The sequence below is a fragment of the Perna viridis genome, chromosome 7 (genome assembly GCF_037379345.1).
Source record: "Perna viridis isolate PV_CMFRI_1.1 ecotype Kerala chromosome 7, ASM3737934v1, whole genome shotgun sequence".
Taxonomy (NCBI): domain Eukaryota; kingdom Metazoa; phylum Mollusca; class Bivalvia; order Mytilida; family Mytilidae; genus Perna; species Perna viridis.
This window is the reverse complement of record NC_142451.1, coordinates 25359711-25377277: the sequence shown is the minus strand read 5'-3', so window position 1 is coordinate 25377277 and position 17567 is coordinate 25359711. Positions and strand designations below refer to the sequence as shown.

Genomic DNA, 17567 nt, shown 5'->3' with positions numbered 1-17567 from the left:
AGGTTCTATGCACGATACCCCAAGGAACATTTAAACCACATTTGGTTTCAATTGGTCAAGTAATTTCAGAGGAGAAGAGTTTTGTATAATTGTTAACGACGATGACGGACGCCAAATGATTGCAAAAGCTCACGTGGACTTTGGCCAGGTGAGCTAAAAATATGACACAAACAACAAGATATATGTATTATATGACGCAGGTTTCATATTACTTAACAACATTGATTTTCTAGAAAGTATTAAGTACCAGTCCACATGGCAGACACCGCCAATAGGGTTTGTAAGTCTCGTCATGTGATTCCGTGGTTTCACAAGATTGGGTCCTAGTCTACCATTCAAATGTATAGAAATTTGTCATTTTCAGAGTGTTGGGTTCAGTATATAAAAGCAAAACATATTTTCATGTAAAAATGCCAATAGAAATGACAAGTATCTATTTCCACATGATAAAAGTGTTAACAGAAGATTTTGCATTGTAATACAGTGTTTCCAGATCCAGGAAGTAAACAATAAAATGCAAACCAGTCTTTGGATTTCAATATGTTCTACATCTGAAATTCTGGTAAGAAAAATGAAACTAGAATGAGACTTGCAGACCTTAAGGTGAAGTGATTCATGAGGAAGAAAAACTCTCCAAGCAAACAATGATTTTTAAGTCTAAATATGCTATACTTTCACATAACTGAAATCATTTATGCATTCAGATCTGCACTTGTCGGAAAATCATACATTCATCTTCCACTAAAATCGACAAAATGAAACCAAATCAAGAATGGTAACTCTTGCAATGTGCCAATTTCATACACAATCTATAAAATTCTCAAAAGCGCAACAACCAAATGAAAAGTTAAGACTGGTTATGTGAAAAGTAACTGTGTATGAACAAGAAATAAAACTGAATTCAGTAGATTTTTGACAAGCATGAATCACCTTCTGTCTGATTTTTAGAAAGACAACTACTTAACATAAGTTATGAAGTATAAGAGAATGCTCATACAGCGGCAAATCAAGAGATATTTAAAAGAGTAGTTCAAGAAAAAAAGAGAGTTCCAGGCTATAAATAGCTAATTTAAGCCCTAATTTTGCACAAAATTAACAAAAGATTTCCGATAAGAGAGGGATTCAGAACTCTCCCTATGGATCTGCCACTGGTTTTTATAATACAAATTTAAAATATCCATCTGAGAATTTAGCTTGAAAGCTGGTGGATTTCTTGATTAGTTCTTTCTTTATAGCTTAGAAGACTTTCATGGAGGTATTTACTGTGAAATTAGGAGTCTGGGACTGCTTTTTTTAAAATTACATCTTTTTCATATTATTTGATCTCCCTTCCTAAAGATTAAATATACCAAGGCTAATATTAACTTGCAACCAAAAGAGGACCCTGTTGTACTTATTCAAAAATACACCAATAAACAATAGGTTCACACAAAACAGAACATACATTAACAGAATAATTACATAAATACTGACACAGAATATTTCAGCACTCTAAAAAATAATACAATAGACCATGTTCACATTCGCCATTTATGTCAAATCTGGTGGAAACTGGTTTACAGTTTTATACTAGACAAAGAAAGGAGATCAGATTCAGAGGCCACAAAAACAGTTATGTAAAAATACATCTCTGAACATTAGAATGTCTGAAATGCTTTTTTAATATATGTATCATTTAAAAAATTCTGGCTGTCAAATCAAGTTTCTGTTCCCTTGGCTCCCATTGCAATGTTTCCCGATCTTATGCCCGTTGACCGCAGTTGACCTTGATATAATTGAAGAACTTTTCTGGAACGGAAGTAAATGTGAAAGTTGTCTATGGTATTACAACTTTACTGTACTTTTTCAATATTAGCACTACTACAAATTACCAATATAGGTAAAACAATATCCTATAACACAACAAGTAAAATAATTAACTTCAGGAAATAAAAGTTAATCTTCCCTTGATTAAATGGCAATCACCTGATGAACTGGCTTAAGTAATTTACCGGACAATGGACAAAGGGATTCTATCATGCTTAGATTAGAATACCTATGAGAATATAGATAGTTTCAATATCCTTATTAATTGTCCAGCATCAAAGACATTTCACCAAGTTATGGTCACTCAATGAAGGGAAGACCAAACCTATAGCCTGAATTCAACTCTTCTATCTGCTGTAACATTCCTAATACAACAATAACAATGGCAATTGTTGAAGTATTTAAAAATAATCAAATCTGCTCATGAAGAGTTCATAAAATGTTGATATAAATGCAAGCTGGCAAGTCTCGATGATCTAATATAAAACTTTTTATATGTATCATGCAAATAAAATTACAATACAATAACAGATTCTTTGCACAGTTCATAAAAAAAAAAAAATACATATGTTTTTTAATGATGATAAAACTGAAATGCTAAAGGGTGAATGTTTTGATATCATATGTACACTGTACACATACCCACCATAACTATCCCAGAATGCCATGAAAAGATAAATGATACAATTTCGAAAATCAAGAGAAATATGTCTTGTATAAAATCAAGTTTACAAATAAAGCTAATAAACAAGAACATCATTTTTATTCACTTTTATTTCAACCTTTTACAGCCATTAAAACAGTAAACTTTAATTGCTAGAGTTGGTCTCCTGTTGATCGACTGACCTTTATTTAATATACTGCTTTAGGTAGTAAAGGAGACAATGGAGAAAGTTTCTATATAACAGAGATTAAATCTCAAGCTCAAATGTTCAATTTATCAAAGAAGTTAATCAGGATATGGTTGTCCCCTGAAGTTTACTATTTTACTTGCTGTAACACTACCATATAAGCACATAGTCTCCCTGCATTAAAATACTAAAGGTTAAGGTCATGTTTGAATTAAATTGCACCAGCCAGTCAAAATGGTTCAGCTTGATATGACCACAAATGTGAAGCCAAGTATGAGCAAATGTGTCATCCATATCTTGTCTTGACACCTCTCTTGATTGTGATGGTGATAAAATAATTTTTTTTCATAAAATCCTGAAAAAACAATTCAATTTACGCACGAGTAAGGTAAATTCAAACGACTTGAAAACTACATGAAACTCAGCAATGAACTGAACTTCTCAATTTTCCCCATAGTTCATAAACTGCTACCAAACATACCTGTCCTACTGTGATGTGAACCTGAACTTAAAATATAACTTAAAATATACCATTATGTAAGACTACCAAAACAAGAGGCTCTTAGGAGCCTGAATCGCCCATCTGGTTAAAATTTGTCTTTCAAGGGCAATAAATGTAACAAAAAAGTTGTCCTACAATTTTGACTCAAAAAGACTTTGGTAGGACTTATCATAAGGATTATTTCAGAAATTGAAATTTTCTTTCTATCTATTATAGTTTTCAAGATATTGGCTGAAAACTGTTTAAAAAAAGTCATTTTTCCAAGGCAGTAACTCTTACAAGGAGTCGCCTGACAACTTTGATCCCCAAAGACTTTTGAAGGCCTTATAATAAGGATCATTTCAGCAATTGAAAAAGTTAGGCTAAACCTAACGATTTTAGAGACAAATGCAAAAAATCTCCACATCAATTCTATGCATGATACCCCAAGGAACATTCATACCAAGTTTGGTTCCAGTTGGTCAGGCAGTGTCAGAGGAGAAGAGTTTTGAAAAATTGTTAACAACGATGACGGATACCAAGTGATGGCAATAGCTCACATGGCCTATGCCAGCTGAGCCAAAAACATGTGTCAAACAGCTGTAACACATGTAACAGTATATCATATATCATATATGGAAAAAATATTCACATTTATATTTAAAATGCATTTACTTATACATATAAAATGCATATTTAAAAAAAATTGCACCATAAAACACATTACCGGTAGTTTTGCAGTCATACTGGTTCTGTTGTTCAAGAGAAAAAAATTACATCTGACGTAATTTCACCTAAAATCAAACAGAACAACAAAGTGTTTTTGAAATTCATCAACAAAATATGAAAACAGATGAACACTTAAATAACTACGCTTTGTTGCAATATGGACAGTCAACCTAATTATGTGACTGTCAAACACTTGGTTGAAGCAGTTCATATTGGTCTGATAAACATTTCGTGATACAGCTACAGATCACCAGAGATGGGATTCATTTTGTGGCATCCTGACTACACCCACTCCACCACCAAGTCGTCGATAATTCATTCCACCACATAACTTCCAGCTATTAGTTTCTGGATCATACACTTCTATTGTCTTTAAATATGTGGTACCATCAAATCCTCCAATAGCCATCAGTTGTCCGTTAACTACAGCTAAACCCACCTGTAATTCACATGGTTATATTTAAAGTACACATCTAAACATCAAAGAAGTGATCACTGCAGCTTTTGAAAAGGACATAGTCAGGTCAAATAAGTTCATTCTAGAACATTAGAGGCAAATCTGAAGGCATGAAATGCACAAGAATAAACCTCTGTTTAGGGAAAAATGGCAGAAGGGGGCAGGATGCCTGTGCCCTCCCAGAGCAGTCCATAGGGAACACTAGTTACCAATATTAATCAAGCAAGAAATGTGTCAATATTGTCTGTTATATCAATGAGTTTAATGTATTATTGAGACATGTTTTCAGAATGGAAAGTTCAAGTATACCAAAAGCACTGCAATGGACACCACAGGGCAAAAAGCTAAAAGGATGACCTAAAACAACTTGGCGAAAGACAGTAGAACACAAACTCAAGGAACTGCAGAGGACACGGGGTGAGGCAGAGACAAAGGCAAAGAGACGAACTGATTGGTGTGACGTTGTGTTGACCTTATGCTCAATCAAGAGCGAAGAGGATAGGTAGGTAGATGAGACATACTGGTAAGTCTAACAACCTACCCCACTGAAGATGAAATGATTTCAATAAATGTTCTATACTTAAGCCAACAAAACTTTTGGTTGCATGCATTTATGTTCTAGGTATCCCTTCATGTGAAATACTATTCAATAGGGAAGTCCCAAGAAACAGGAAGTTAATATCATTCCAATGAAGGATTCCCTTGTTTATGCTGACAAGAAACATCATGGGACAGACTAGTAATGCAGGAAGACCAACAGCAAAGCCTATAATGCCCAATAAGTTCTTTTTAGGAAGGAATATATATTGTTATTCCTTTCTACACTTTAAGAAATATTTATACAAATAAAATATTAAGTAACTTCATATACATGTACATACAACAATATACATGTATGTATGAAGTGTAAATTAAATGACAGTGGCAAATCCAGAAATTCTGAAGGGGGATAAGTGATTTCTAAATTGTTCTATACAACACCAAAAAGCATAAGCTGTGCCTGGATCCACCTATGAATGATGAGAACAAAGGAAAAAACAATGGAGTTATGATTTGGATTCAGAAATCAGGATAGATCACACATTTTAATACATACCCCACTTCTTCTAGATGTCATGGCTACAACAGGCTGCCAAGTGTTAGAATGAGGATTATATCTCTCAGCACTGCTGAGTTCAGTTGTATCATCTCTACCCCCTACAGCATATATCATGTTGTTGTACACTGCGACACCCAAATGTTTCCTCCTTGTCCCCATGGGTGCAACTGGTGTCCAACGATTTGTTCTTGGGTCATACCTTTCCACTGTAATGAATTAAGATGCCACCATTAATATTTTTAATTCTTATATAACAAGGAAACAAACATTGAATAAATGCATCAGCAGGATAAATACAGAATATAAGGCAATCGGTTTTTGATACAGGTGCTATCACAGATATCTCAGGTCGAGCCCATGAGAAAGCCAGTTTCAAAAACCAATTGCCTAATATTCTGTTTATCGGTAACTCAGAGGTATCATTTGATTTTCAAGAGTACTTTCAAATAACCCATTTTGTACAGGATAAGCCAACATCATTCACTGTGAATTTACAATTTATCAAGCATGCCTGGTTTTAAACTGACATATTATTTTTTGTATCAGGGCCAGTATGCTGTGACAAGCATTATCGATCTGTGTACATCAAAGGATAATGTCACATATTACCGATAAATAGAAATCTTTTTCTCCCTTTCCAAGTTGGTGATTAAATTTCTGCAAGAGATTTCCTGCCATTTTGCATTATCCAAGTTCATTGGTTCCTGATTCTCTTTCAGCCCATTATCAAGTCAGACTACTATTACTCTCTATGGTAAAATTAAGATTTAAACATGTTCACTAAGGCTTGCATGTTAATTTCACCATCTTGAGTAGAAAAATAGTTTAAACCACTCATTGGGAATACCAATTACTTTTGTTGGTATTTACTGATGAAAAAAGAAAGTATATTGTGAAAATATGACAAAATTTTAATAACATTTTAACTAAATATTCTAATTTATACATTCTTACATACAACTGAATGAGGGTATGTCTTTCTTCATGTAGCAAAAATATATAAATGGCAAAAATACTGGGATTTTACAGCCTAAGACACTGATATGCAAGAGGTCATTTTTTTAGGAATATTTAAAATATTTGTAAATATAAATCAGTACAAAAGCATATATGTATGAGTTTTTAAACCTGAAACTAATTATGGGGTGATATATAACACCCACTTCCAACTATTTTGTCAAAGAAGCTGTAGATTTCTTATTTGAAAGCAAAATTTTTAGTTTTCATATAAAATTAGTAAAACAAGAGACTGCAATCTCTTAAAAAAAAACATAATATATCTCTGAACAACTTGATTTCTTCATAAAAGACCCTGTCATTTTATTATGATAAATGCTTTAAAACCTTTCAACATCTGTCATAACCAACTTTTAATTACATATCAAACTAAAACAAATAGACCATGTAAGCTTGCTTACTGTTAACACTTCAGTTATCCAAAACATTTATAAAATTATGACACACATTTTTAATTAATAAAAATATGTAAGTTAACCATAGATATAAATATTTATTTAAAAATACTATCTACCCCTGCATTATTTAGCAATGAACATTTATTTATTATAAAAAGCTGTTGTAACGCACATGACACAGCTACACCCACCTTTTTAAGAACCTTAAAATTCCTGAACTTGATTTGAAAATAATTAGGGCATCAATGGAACATTAAGTGAAAACAAAATCTTAAAAATGGCCTAACTCGAAAACTACAATTTGAATGATGATGAAAATTGATATCTATACTTATTCAATAGTAATAAACAACTGCGCAAAGATTCATGAAAATTCATAGATCCGTTCTCAAGTTTTCATCTGAAAAACCACAGGGGACAGACGGACAGATATGCAACTTTTCTTTTACTTATTATATGATGCAAGCCAATGGAACTAAAGACAGATGTATGTCTTTATAAAGTGAATTTGTAAGGTATTCAAAAATACCTAACAACATGTAAAGAAAAAAGGACCAAAAACAATAAAAATAACAAGTAAAAATAGTTGATTTCAGATAATCTCTCCACTCAGAAATACAAGATGTTGAACATAACGTCATGCTAGGAATACCCTCCAATTCATCATTTCTGTCAAACCTTAAAAGAGGAGGTACAGAGCAAGTCACCATGCAAAAGCAATATACCAAATACTTACATATTCATTCAAATAAAACCTTAGCAATCTGTTATGAAAATTATCATTATGTATTGCCTTAAAAATTACAACTTTCCTAATTACTGCAATATTATAAATATCTCAGCGTTCACTCCAATATCAGCTGAAAAAACTGTCATAAAAAAATGTAAAGCATGACCTGATCATAATATAGCCCTCACTTTTGATTCATGGTATAAAAATAAATAAGTTTTTTAACCTGTGTTAAGGGGAGATGTACCATCACTTCCCCCTACAGCATATAAATAGCCCATCAACACTGCCACACCAACTCCTAAACGCCTGGTACTCATTGATGCCGCTTTAGACCATTTGTTTAGCTGTGGATCATATCTATTGAAATATATTTAAAATTTTAAATCATAATGAATAAAACATGAAGTTCTGAAACATCAAGAATCACATTAGAAATACTATTTACAGGACTGTACATGATGCTGCACAAAAACATAAAAAAAAATACTAATGATGAAGGTGAATTACATTGGCATATTCAATTAGAAAATACAAAAAAAATATGTGTCAATAGGACGTAGATGTCCCCACTACGATAAAAATTCAACCAATGTGTTAATGGGAAATGTATTAGCAATGTAACCAAGGCATTGCACTACCACTTGCTACAGTTCATCATGCTGAAGTGTGCAATTCAAACAATTTGAAACTATTCTCATGAAAAGTTTCTAAGTTTCAGCAGAAAAAAATAACACAACATCAGTATTTTTGTGGTATACCAGTAAATGGATAAATTAAAAAAAAATATTTACCTTTCCACAAAATTAAGACAAGACACACCATCTTGCCCACCAACTGCATACATATAGTTGTCTAAAACAGCCACCCCAACACTGGTTCTACATGAACTTGTAGGAGCTACTTCACCACTCCATTGGTTAGTCTGTGGATCAAACCTAAAATACAAGACATGGAGATATATACAGCTTACTGCTCCTAAGAGCAAGAAAAAAAATGTCATTTAAGGGTTACATTGGATGAAAAAATAGGTTAGGTAGATAAAATCATTTATCTTTTTTTTAATTATTCTATGTGGACAAATGGGAAAATTTCTTGACTTAAATAGTACATAACTAAAACATGATAGTTAAGGTGTATTTCATAAAAAAATATAAATGCTGGAGTATGCCATAAAAATAAAGTAGGTAGGGTAACCTTCAACAAATTTCCATAAGTTTTTTTTCTGGCCTTATGGAGTCTTGTAAAAGCTTTTAATGTAGATTCTTTGAAGAGAGATCATGCAACAGACAAAGGGCTAACAAATAGGAAGTATTCTCTGAAACAGTACATGTGTCAGGCATTGAATAAATATGTGCTACATGTTTCTGTAGAAGAGTACAAATGAAAGCAACTTGAGTTTCAACCATTATTGATTACCAAGTTACTAAAAGTCCACTGAATTTCATAATACCAGTCAAGGATGGTTCATTATAACAGTTTAACTCTATGAATTTTGTTGTAACCTATATCTCTCATGTACATATCATGCCCAAAGATGTCATAATTGTATTATGTTGAAACCATGAACTATAGTTTGCTAAATTGGGGATGTTTGTCATTTGATTACAGAGGCCAGTCAAAGGCAGACATTTGGTGTAAAAATCTGAAGGCCTGTAGACTTGTCTTTGACTTTTTTATTGTTACTGTTTGGGAAGAGATGTTGCCTCTTTGACAAAATCCCCTGTTCCCACTTCTTTACCTTTTATAGTTTTGATTATTATATCCTGATCACTATCTTTCTACTCATAGTTCTGATCATAGTGCCATGTGCGGTAAATAATTGACAGCACAGAACTAATATTGCAAACTTCATACAACCCATTGAAGTCAAGCTGCAAACGAAATTTAAATTCATTTTCTATTTATTATTTTGATTATACTATCATTAGCATTACCTTTCAATGCTGTTCAGGTAAGACTGTCCATCATGGCCACCAACTGCATACAGCAGATCATTAAGTACAGCTACACCCACACCACACCTCCGCTTGCTCATTGGAGCCACCATGCGCCACTCATTTGTCTGAGGATCATATCTCTCTACACTGGAAATGGCATCACCACTACACCAACCTCCAACTGATGATATAAAATAGCATTAAAGTTACTAGTTCTTTTGACTTTCTATGGCCTGGTTGTTAAAAAAAATTCATCCACTGGACATGAGTTATTCACTGAGTAAGTGTAGTAAATTCTACACAAGTTTATCCATTGGATAAAAATTTATCTATATGTAGCATTAAATATTTTGAACAACAGAGCCCTGGTGTTCCTTGGCAATAGATTTTTAAAAAAAAATATAACACTGTCATTCTTTAAGTGAAAAAAGGTAAATAAGCATACAACAATGTTGAATAATTTTACATAAATTTGTTGAACTGAAAAAAAATCTACAATGCATATCATGAAAAGAATATATGCATAAAAGCATAGCAATGTCAGTTTATGGACAAAATATAATTTGCTATTCTAAGATAAAATTTGAAAATACTTGTATAGATTCAGCATTTTTTTTATCTTAGCTTGTCCTGGATCTTATGAAACACAAAGTGGTATAATATCAAAGTCAAAGGTAGATAATGACAGCACAGAACTAATATTGCAAACCTCGTACAACCCACTGAAGTCAAGCAGCAAATAAATTATCATGGGGTGCTGACATTCTTGTGATGGAAATTTTCACTATTATTCTCATGTACTGAAAAAGTTCCACTATACAATTGGTTGAAATAAAACTGCATACAAAATTGGTATGAACATAAGCCCCATCATTAAAAATCTACACCAAATTCAGAATAAATTTGACAAGTTGCAACTTCAATCAATGAGACAGGATTTTGAAGATTGATGGAATGGTAGTCAGTAAAGGTGACTACAATATACCACTCACACACCGAGAGGGGTACAATGCATAAACATACCAGCAAACAGGACCTCCCCACATCTGATTGGTTTCCTTGGTCTTGTTCTTGGTCCTTGCATAAGTGGTCTTTCTTGTGGTAATAAAAGGTAGTTTTTTGCTTCGTCAACAAGATCTCTACATGCCTCATCACTTTTTATCAAAATATCAGATCCAACTGTACCAACTAGAAATTTAGGGCTCATGAGGGGTAATCGTACATGTTGCGTTACCTGGAAAATATGCCATCACATATCAATCTAAAGCTTATATAAAGCTAAGTAACATAGAATTGAAAAAGATATACGTCTTACATTGTAATTTCTATTTTCAAACACTTAAAACTCAAGCACAGAAGTATTTAAAAATGATTTTGTTAAGAATGAATAACCAATGATATGCCATGACTAAAAGGAAAAAGCTTAAGGCTAACTTTTTTCATGTTAATCTAACGTCAACTGAATTCTGCTGTTATTCAGTTGCAACTAAAACTCTCTCAGACATGGGACACACTCAATTTCTTTTCGTGGCTTTTTCTTACTTGCAAAATTAGCAAAAATAATTTGATTTACAGTACATGTATAAAATGTACATATACATGTATATAGAATTTTTTAAAATTAAAATAAGAAATACACAAATGTAGCCTGAGTATCAGAAACTTTTTTCTTATATTGAGTGTCACTCTACATGTAAATGTACTCACTGTTGGAAGATGACCTCTACGTTCATGTATATTATATTTAACCCACGACATAACAGCATTAAATACTTGTTCTTCATTGCCTACATTGAGTTCATCACTTGAAATTATATCGACTAGTTGGTTAACAGGAAGTAACATAAATTCTTCACTCTCCATAACCTTTAAATAATAGAGCATAGGCAAAAATGTATTGATACCAACTTGAATAATTAAATGGAAATATATAACAATACTCGAATTACATGTACTTGAATTTGTGAAAAAGCTATAAACTAATAATTCATTTACCACTTATTTATCACAGAATCTTTTCCTGTGACAAACTTATTATGTTTCTATATTCAAGATACATGTAGTAAAACTGAAAAATTGTTAACCCGTGGTAAGCCATTTTTATCCTTCATTTATCAAAATATAGAGTAACAAAAGTCAACCCCTCACAATTTATTTTGTTTCTACAAAAGTACAATTATGTATTAAGATACTTAAATATGACTGTTGCCTGTACTCAAGAGCATTTTCACTTCTCTATAAGTCATTAAAGTAAGCATATCATGCTCACCTCTTGAAAATTGTGTTGAGTAAATTTATCAGCAATTCGTAATAAGTCTCTACATGCATGTGTATCTGCAAAAGCTCTTATCCCTAAACAATTTGAAGGATCTAACTGTCTTTTTAAGAATTCACAACAAACGTCTTGTATTTCAGCTAACTGAAGTAAACATGCTGCCGGCAATAAAGTTTGTACATTGCTTTCTTCAACAGTTATATTTGACGTGTAACAAAAGTCAATAAGGAGTTCCATGGCAGCTTCATCAATGTCCCGAATTGTCACCTCTGTTTGTCGACTTTCTGCCAACTCTCCTGTGAACATGGCATGAAAATAAGGGCTGCATGCTGATAAAATAACTCGGTGAGCAAATATTTTCCTTTGTCCCACTATCAACACAACATCACAAAGTTCTCTATGCTTTCTTAAGACATTTATAGATTCTAGTGTGTGTCTAGGATGTTTGTCTGATGTATACGCCAAACGTGCAGGTGAGGCAGCTCGGTCCATTTTGGTGTTCATTGAAAGCTTTAATTAGAATAATGATTTATATCATTCTAGTTTCCTCTGTTCAAATTATCTGGACACTAAAACAAATAATTGCATACACATTATTATAGGCCTAACAATTAAGAAGGAATCTTTTTTTTAAGTACATATACAATGCTCTGCTTTCTTATCTGGAGATATATTTGTGTAAAATGTACACTGTACAAGTACAACATTTAATGATTATAGTCCTGAAGAAGTAAAACTAAAACTTACTACAAAATACACAAAATGTAAAAAATAAATAGCTTAGCTGACATTTAGACAGTGAGAAAAGTATGGACACAACTTTCTAACTTGAAACAGTCTTTACATGAAACTTGAATTGTGATTAAATGTGTGACAAAGAACTTCAGAATTTGCAGTTTAACACAGGAAAAGCATTATTGTAAGCTATTTATACGAAGTAAAGAAAATACACACATGTGTATACTTATTTCTTACCCCTTTTTTGGTAACAAACTCTAAAGTGTAAAAGTCACAACACTTAAAAATACTTGATAAATTTCTTTTTATGGAGTAGAACATGATAATACAATGTCATAGTGACCACTCATACAGTTTTATTAAAATTGCTTCCCACAAACTACATGTACATGTATAAAAACCATTTTGGCCACTAGTTCCTTCATGGATAAGGTAAATCATCCCCAAAATCATTGTTGGAATGGAAACTTCTGATACAAGTTTTAGGGATCTGTTTAAGGACCTAGGGTCCATGTTCTCTAAACCTATAGGATAAATCTGCAAACAGCATGGCATGCTTGATAATTGCTACCCAGGTGATTCTAAGGTATATTTGGTTATCAAACCATTAAATAACTGGACTGACATTGCCAGACATTTGGAGGATTGTATTTGAGACATCAGTTGTTGGATGAAAGTCAACTTACTGAAGCTAAACCAAGATAAAACCAAGCTTATCATATTTTTGCAAAAATATCAAGCGAAAGATCTACAAAAGTGTGAACTTGTTCTCAATGGTAATATAGTGACAGCTTCCAGCTTGTGGAACAATCTTGCCAATGATTTGAGGATTTTACATACTGTAGAAAATTCTATGTCACAGTTGAAAACTTATTTTATTTAGGCAGGCCTATCATGACTTTTTATGAACTTTGACTCCTATATCAGTGAAATTATTTTATAATCAGGCTTCTCCATGGCCTCCTTTTGAATGACACTGCGCCATGTGTTACTTTCCTTGCACCATGAATTCAAACAAGCACCACATGTTCCTTTGGTGTGAACCATGTATTCAAATTTGCATCATGCATTGCAAATTAGCACCATAAATTCCAATTACTCCTGTTTATTAATTAACTATACCTGTCATAAATCTATATGATTGGCATGTGTGTTTATTCTAACAGTAATTTCAATGTTTTGATTGGTAATTTACGGGGATTTAATGTGTCAGGGAGTGAAATGTAGGTGTAAGCATATCTCAGATCCGTCAAATTTGTGATTATCACCATTGGCAAAATCAACAAGATTCAAATAAGCTGAATGATTTCTACTGTTTTTTCAAATGAAAAAAATTTGAAAAAAAAAAAAAAAATTCATTTAATAAAATATAGATAGTATCAAGAGTTTAATTCAATCTGATTAAGATTGATGTGATTGGAGAAGGAGGAAGACAATCTTAATCTATACAACAATGTCTTAACAATCTCGGCAATTAACGGACACAGAAAAGTGAGCCATGTGTTCATTTTTATCCATGGAGATCCCTGATAATCATGACTTTTTATGAACTTTTGCTTACTATATCAGTGAATTTTTTTATACATATGACATACTTTCACATTTTGTAATTTTAAGCTGAAGCATAATGGGATGATTGTACATGCATGTTTATTTTTAGTCATTTTTATTCAAATGTAATGATTTTTTTATTAATTTTCTTAATTAAAAATTATTTTATTTTAACAAGTAGTTCAACTTCTGTTGTTTTAAATTTTATATTTTGATATTTTTTTTTTATTTTATTATTTTTTAGTCTTTCACTTATTTTTGTTATTTTTATTTTCAATTTTTAGAGTAAATTTTTGTTGTTAATATTTTTCTGACATTACATGTATGTACAAAAATGTAATATATTCATGTTTGTTTTTTATAGGCTAGAAACCACTAATTCCACTTCCCATAGGCTTCTATGCTAATTTCACAATATTCAATGGCTTCTCTGGACTTTACCTTAACTTTAACCTGCAGAGGACTATATATCAGCATGATTCTACATATGTCAGATCACAATCCTCAGAATGGCATGTGGGGTTAGCACAAGATAGGGGTATATATAGAAATCATTATGGAGATTAGGCTTCACATCACAAGAAGCAAAATGCACCTATAAATTGTACAGAAATGTTTTTCCTTTCAGAAACTGTTTAATTTTTTTTAAATAAGATGAGAACTTTTTTCACAGCACTATGAGGAACAGGGGTAATTTCTGCGTAGGACTATTTTTGCGTACGTTCCAAATGCTCATTGGTTGAATTGGTGGTCTGTAACCTTTTATACTGTAACATGCTTAGAGTAATTGTAATTAGTTAATGCACAAAACAAACTGTAAATAACAATAATAATTCAAAACGTGTTTTCCCTTATTCCTTAACAATAACATTTAAAACCCAAAAATCGCCCCGTGCAGGTCTGGGTGTCAAAAGAATAGGCCTGCAGCAGCGCTAAGCTTGTCGTAAAAGGCGACTAAATAGTGCTCAGAAACCTAGCCGGGGGCTAGGTGCTCTGCCCACAGAGCAACTGGGATGTGTGCCCCAGGTGGTGGAATGGGGTACCCACGGCATGTTACATGCTGGGGTTGTCAGGCTATAATACGGAAAACCTGACCGCAAACCATAGTGGTGCACCGTGTTGGGAAAGATGCCACGTTCCTCGCACGTAAAAGAACCCTGCTGTGGTATTCGATAGGAGTAGGAACCTTTGCGCTCCGCCACAGGAGGCTAAATTGCCCGACTTTACCCATCCCCCCTTTTTCTAGTGGCAATCAAAATTTGTCGACCCTACTGTCCTTATGTCCCATCCCGTTTTTCATTTCATCATCATTTCATGTTCATTTTATCATCTGTTTCATGTTCATCGTCTGAATATAGCTGAAATATTGCTGCTCGGACGTTAAACCCCAACAATCAATCATAAAAACCCAAAAATCAACCAAAACCTTCCTCAAGCAGAATAAAAACTTATTGTACAATGTCCCGAAGATCCATATCCTTTCACTATGCTCTACGTGATTACCTTTGAGGTGTGTTCAACTACATGAACATACATGTGTATGTGGTTAAATTCTATGGAATGCTTATTTTTGCAACTTTTTGTCAATCATTTTCAAAGGGCAATAAACCTCCAGAATCAATAGGCCTTACTAACCAATTCAAACTTCCCAATAACAGTCATGTTCAGTTTCCCTATGAATTTTCAGCACAAATGACTTCTAAAGTTGCATACCATTGGCAAGGCTTTCAAAATCATTATTCAAATTGCATGATGATTGTAGAACTGTTTCACAAAATTTACTTGAATAAATTATACTGAAAATACACATTTCTACCTTTTCTGCTAATTAACATCATTGAGGCATATTACCCACATGTAAACAATATTAAAACAATCTTAAAAATTACAGATATGACTTTAAAGAATACATTCTCAGCTTTATTTTTTACGGATGGTACATTTGTAAGTTACATGTACATCGATATCGTGTCCAACAGCTGATCGTTGGATTTTCTATACAGTTAATATGTTCTTTCCAATATCTTTTATAAATGAAAGGATGGAATTAAACCAATTCTTTAGTATAGGTAAAGTAAAATTCAACTTCTATTTGACCATGGGTCACTGATGTGATCCAAAAACTTACAATATATTCAACGTTTGTTTGTTGACAATTTTTCAGCCTTATTTGGTAGGAGGAAGTGCGAAAAAAGTCGACCGAACGCGGACGGAACAATCCGGAAATTATTTGACAGAAATTCGGAATATTACAAACAATCGGACCCCAGACTATTTTTTTTATTTCAAGATTATTAAAAGAAGTTTTTTTTTATGCGATTGTTTTTTATTCCAGGATATTGTTTTATTGCCCAAATTATTTTTTTTGTTAGGAGAAGTTTTTTCACCAAAAATCAAAGTCCCCGACCCCTCCACAGAAAATACGATCAGAATGGTTCGTGTCTAAGGATCCAATATTCCGATCTTTCTTCCCAACACCCGGACACTCTTCGGGAGATGAAGGGAGGTGATGCCTTTGGTTAGCTTCCATAGACACCCGAAAGCTAATTCAAAATCCGTTACTGCTATTTTCTGTATTAAGGGACTTATAATTTATTTGCGGGGTGGGGCTCATCATTTCTGAGGGGGTCATTTTATTCATATTGCTATACAGGAGGATCTTTTTTTTCTGTAGAAAATGAAAAAAGGCGTCCCTTTAAATTCTTTCTGTGTAGTTACAGATACATTGTCAAGGAGTAATCAAGGGAACCAAGGTTATAGGATAATCAAAAGAATGTAATCCAGAGACAAAGACCCGACATTGAAAACAGACATACACAACAAAGAGCATAAAGTAACTAAAATCATACATACAAAGTAACAAGAGCAAATGAGCAACTCGGACTCCACTAAAAACTGGGAGCATGGACCAGGTGCACTGGTAGAGTAAGCGTCCTCTGCTTTTCTAGAAACACCCGCCGAATTGCTCATAAAAAGTCAAGTCCGGGTAGACAAACGAGGAAAGGAAAACTATGACCTGTTGAATAAATCAGTTTTCATGGTGCAGATGGATACACCATGACGATCCACGAGTTCATGATGACGACCATAGAACTTCTGTAGTGATGACTTCAATCTTGTAGCAACATAACCCTTGTTCCAGAAGCCTATTTGTTAGAGTTCTAGTGCGGTACAAAAAGTCTGCGTAGTTTCGGCAAGCTCTGGCATAACGTATGAGTTGTGATATGAACACACCATACGCAGGTGCTGAAGGGATGTTGCCACAGATGAAAGGAAAGTTGACAATTCTGAATGAAAAGTCATCATGTTTGTCGTAAAGTTTGGTCAATAGTTTTCCTTTACCATCAATTTCTAAGCGTAGTTCAAGATAAGAGGCTGATTTCACAGTGTCTGTAGTATCCTTCACCTCAAGTTCTTTTGGGTAGATGCGATGTATCAAATCCACGAAATTAGGATTGTTTAAAGATAATACGTCATCTATATAGCGGAAACTGG

At 33.3% G+C, this 17567-nt stretch overlaps 1 protein-coding gene across 2 annotated transcripts; it reads right to left on the bottom strand.

Moving 5' to 3' along the window:
• Positions 1-648: 648 nt before the first annotated feature.
• On the bottom strand, positions 649-16268 carry LOC148611970 (kelch-like protein 20). 2 transcript variants are annotated; one of them, XM_088593030.1, is made up of 9 exons: positions 16201-16268; positions 11778-12352; positions 11216-11374; positions 10532-10742; positions 9506-9689; positions 8363-8506; positions 7795-7928; positions 5421-5629; positions 649-4306 (listed from the first exon to the last, which is right to left on the bottom strand). In XM_088593030.1, the coding sequence occupies exons 2-9, from the start codon at positions 12285-12287 to the stop codon at positions 4115-4117; spliced, it is 1743 nt and encodes a 580-aa protein (XP_088449156.1). In that variant the 5' UTR covers positions 12288-12352; positions 16201-16268; the 3' UTR covers positions 649-4114. The 2 variants fall into 2 exon arrangements, with proteins under 2 accessions (XP_088449156.1, XP_088449155.1); XM_088593029.1 differs by having other exon boundaries at positions 1378-4306; positions 11778-12293; positions 16201-16249.
• Between the last annotated feature and the right edge of the window lie 1299 nt (positions 16269-17567).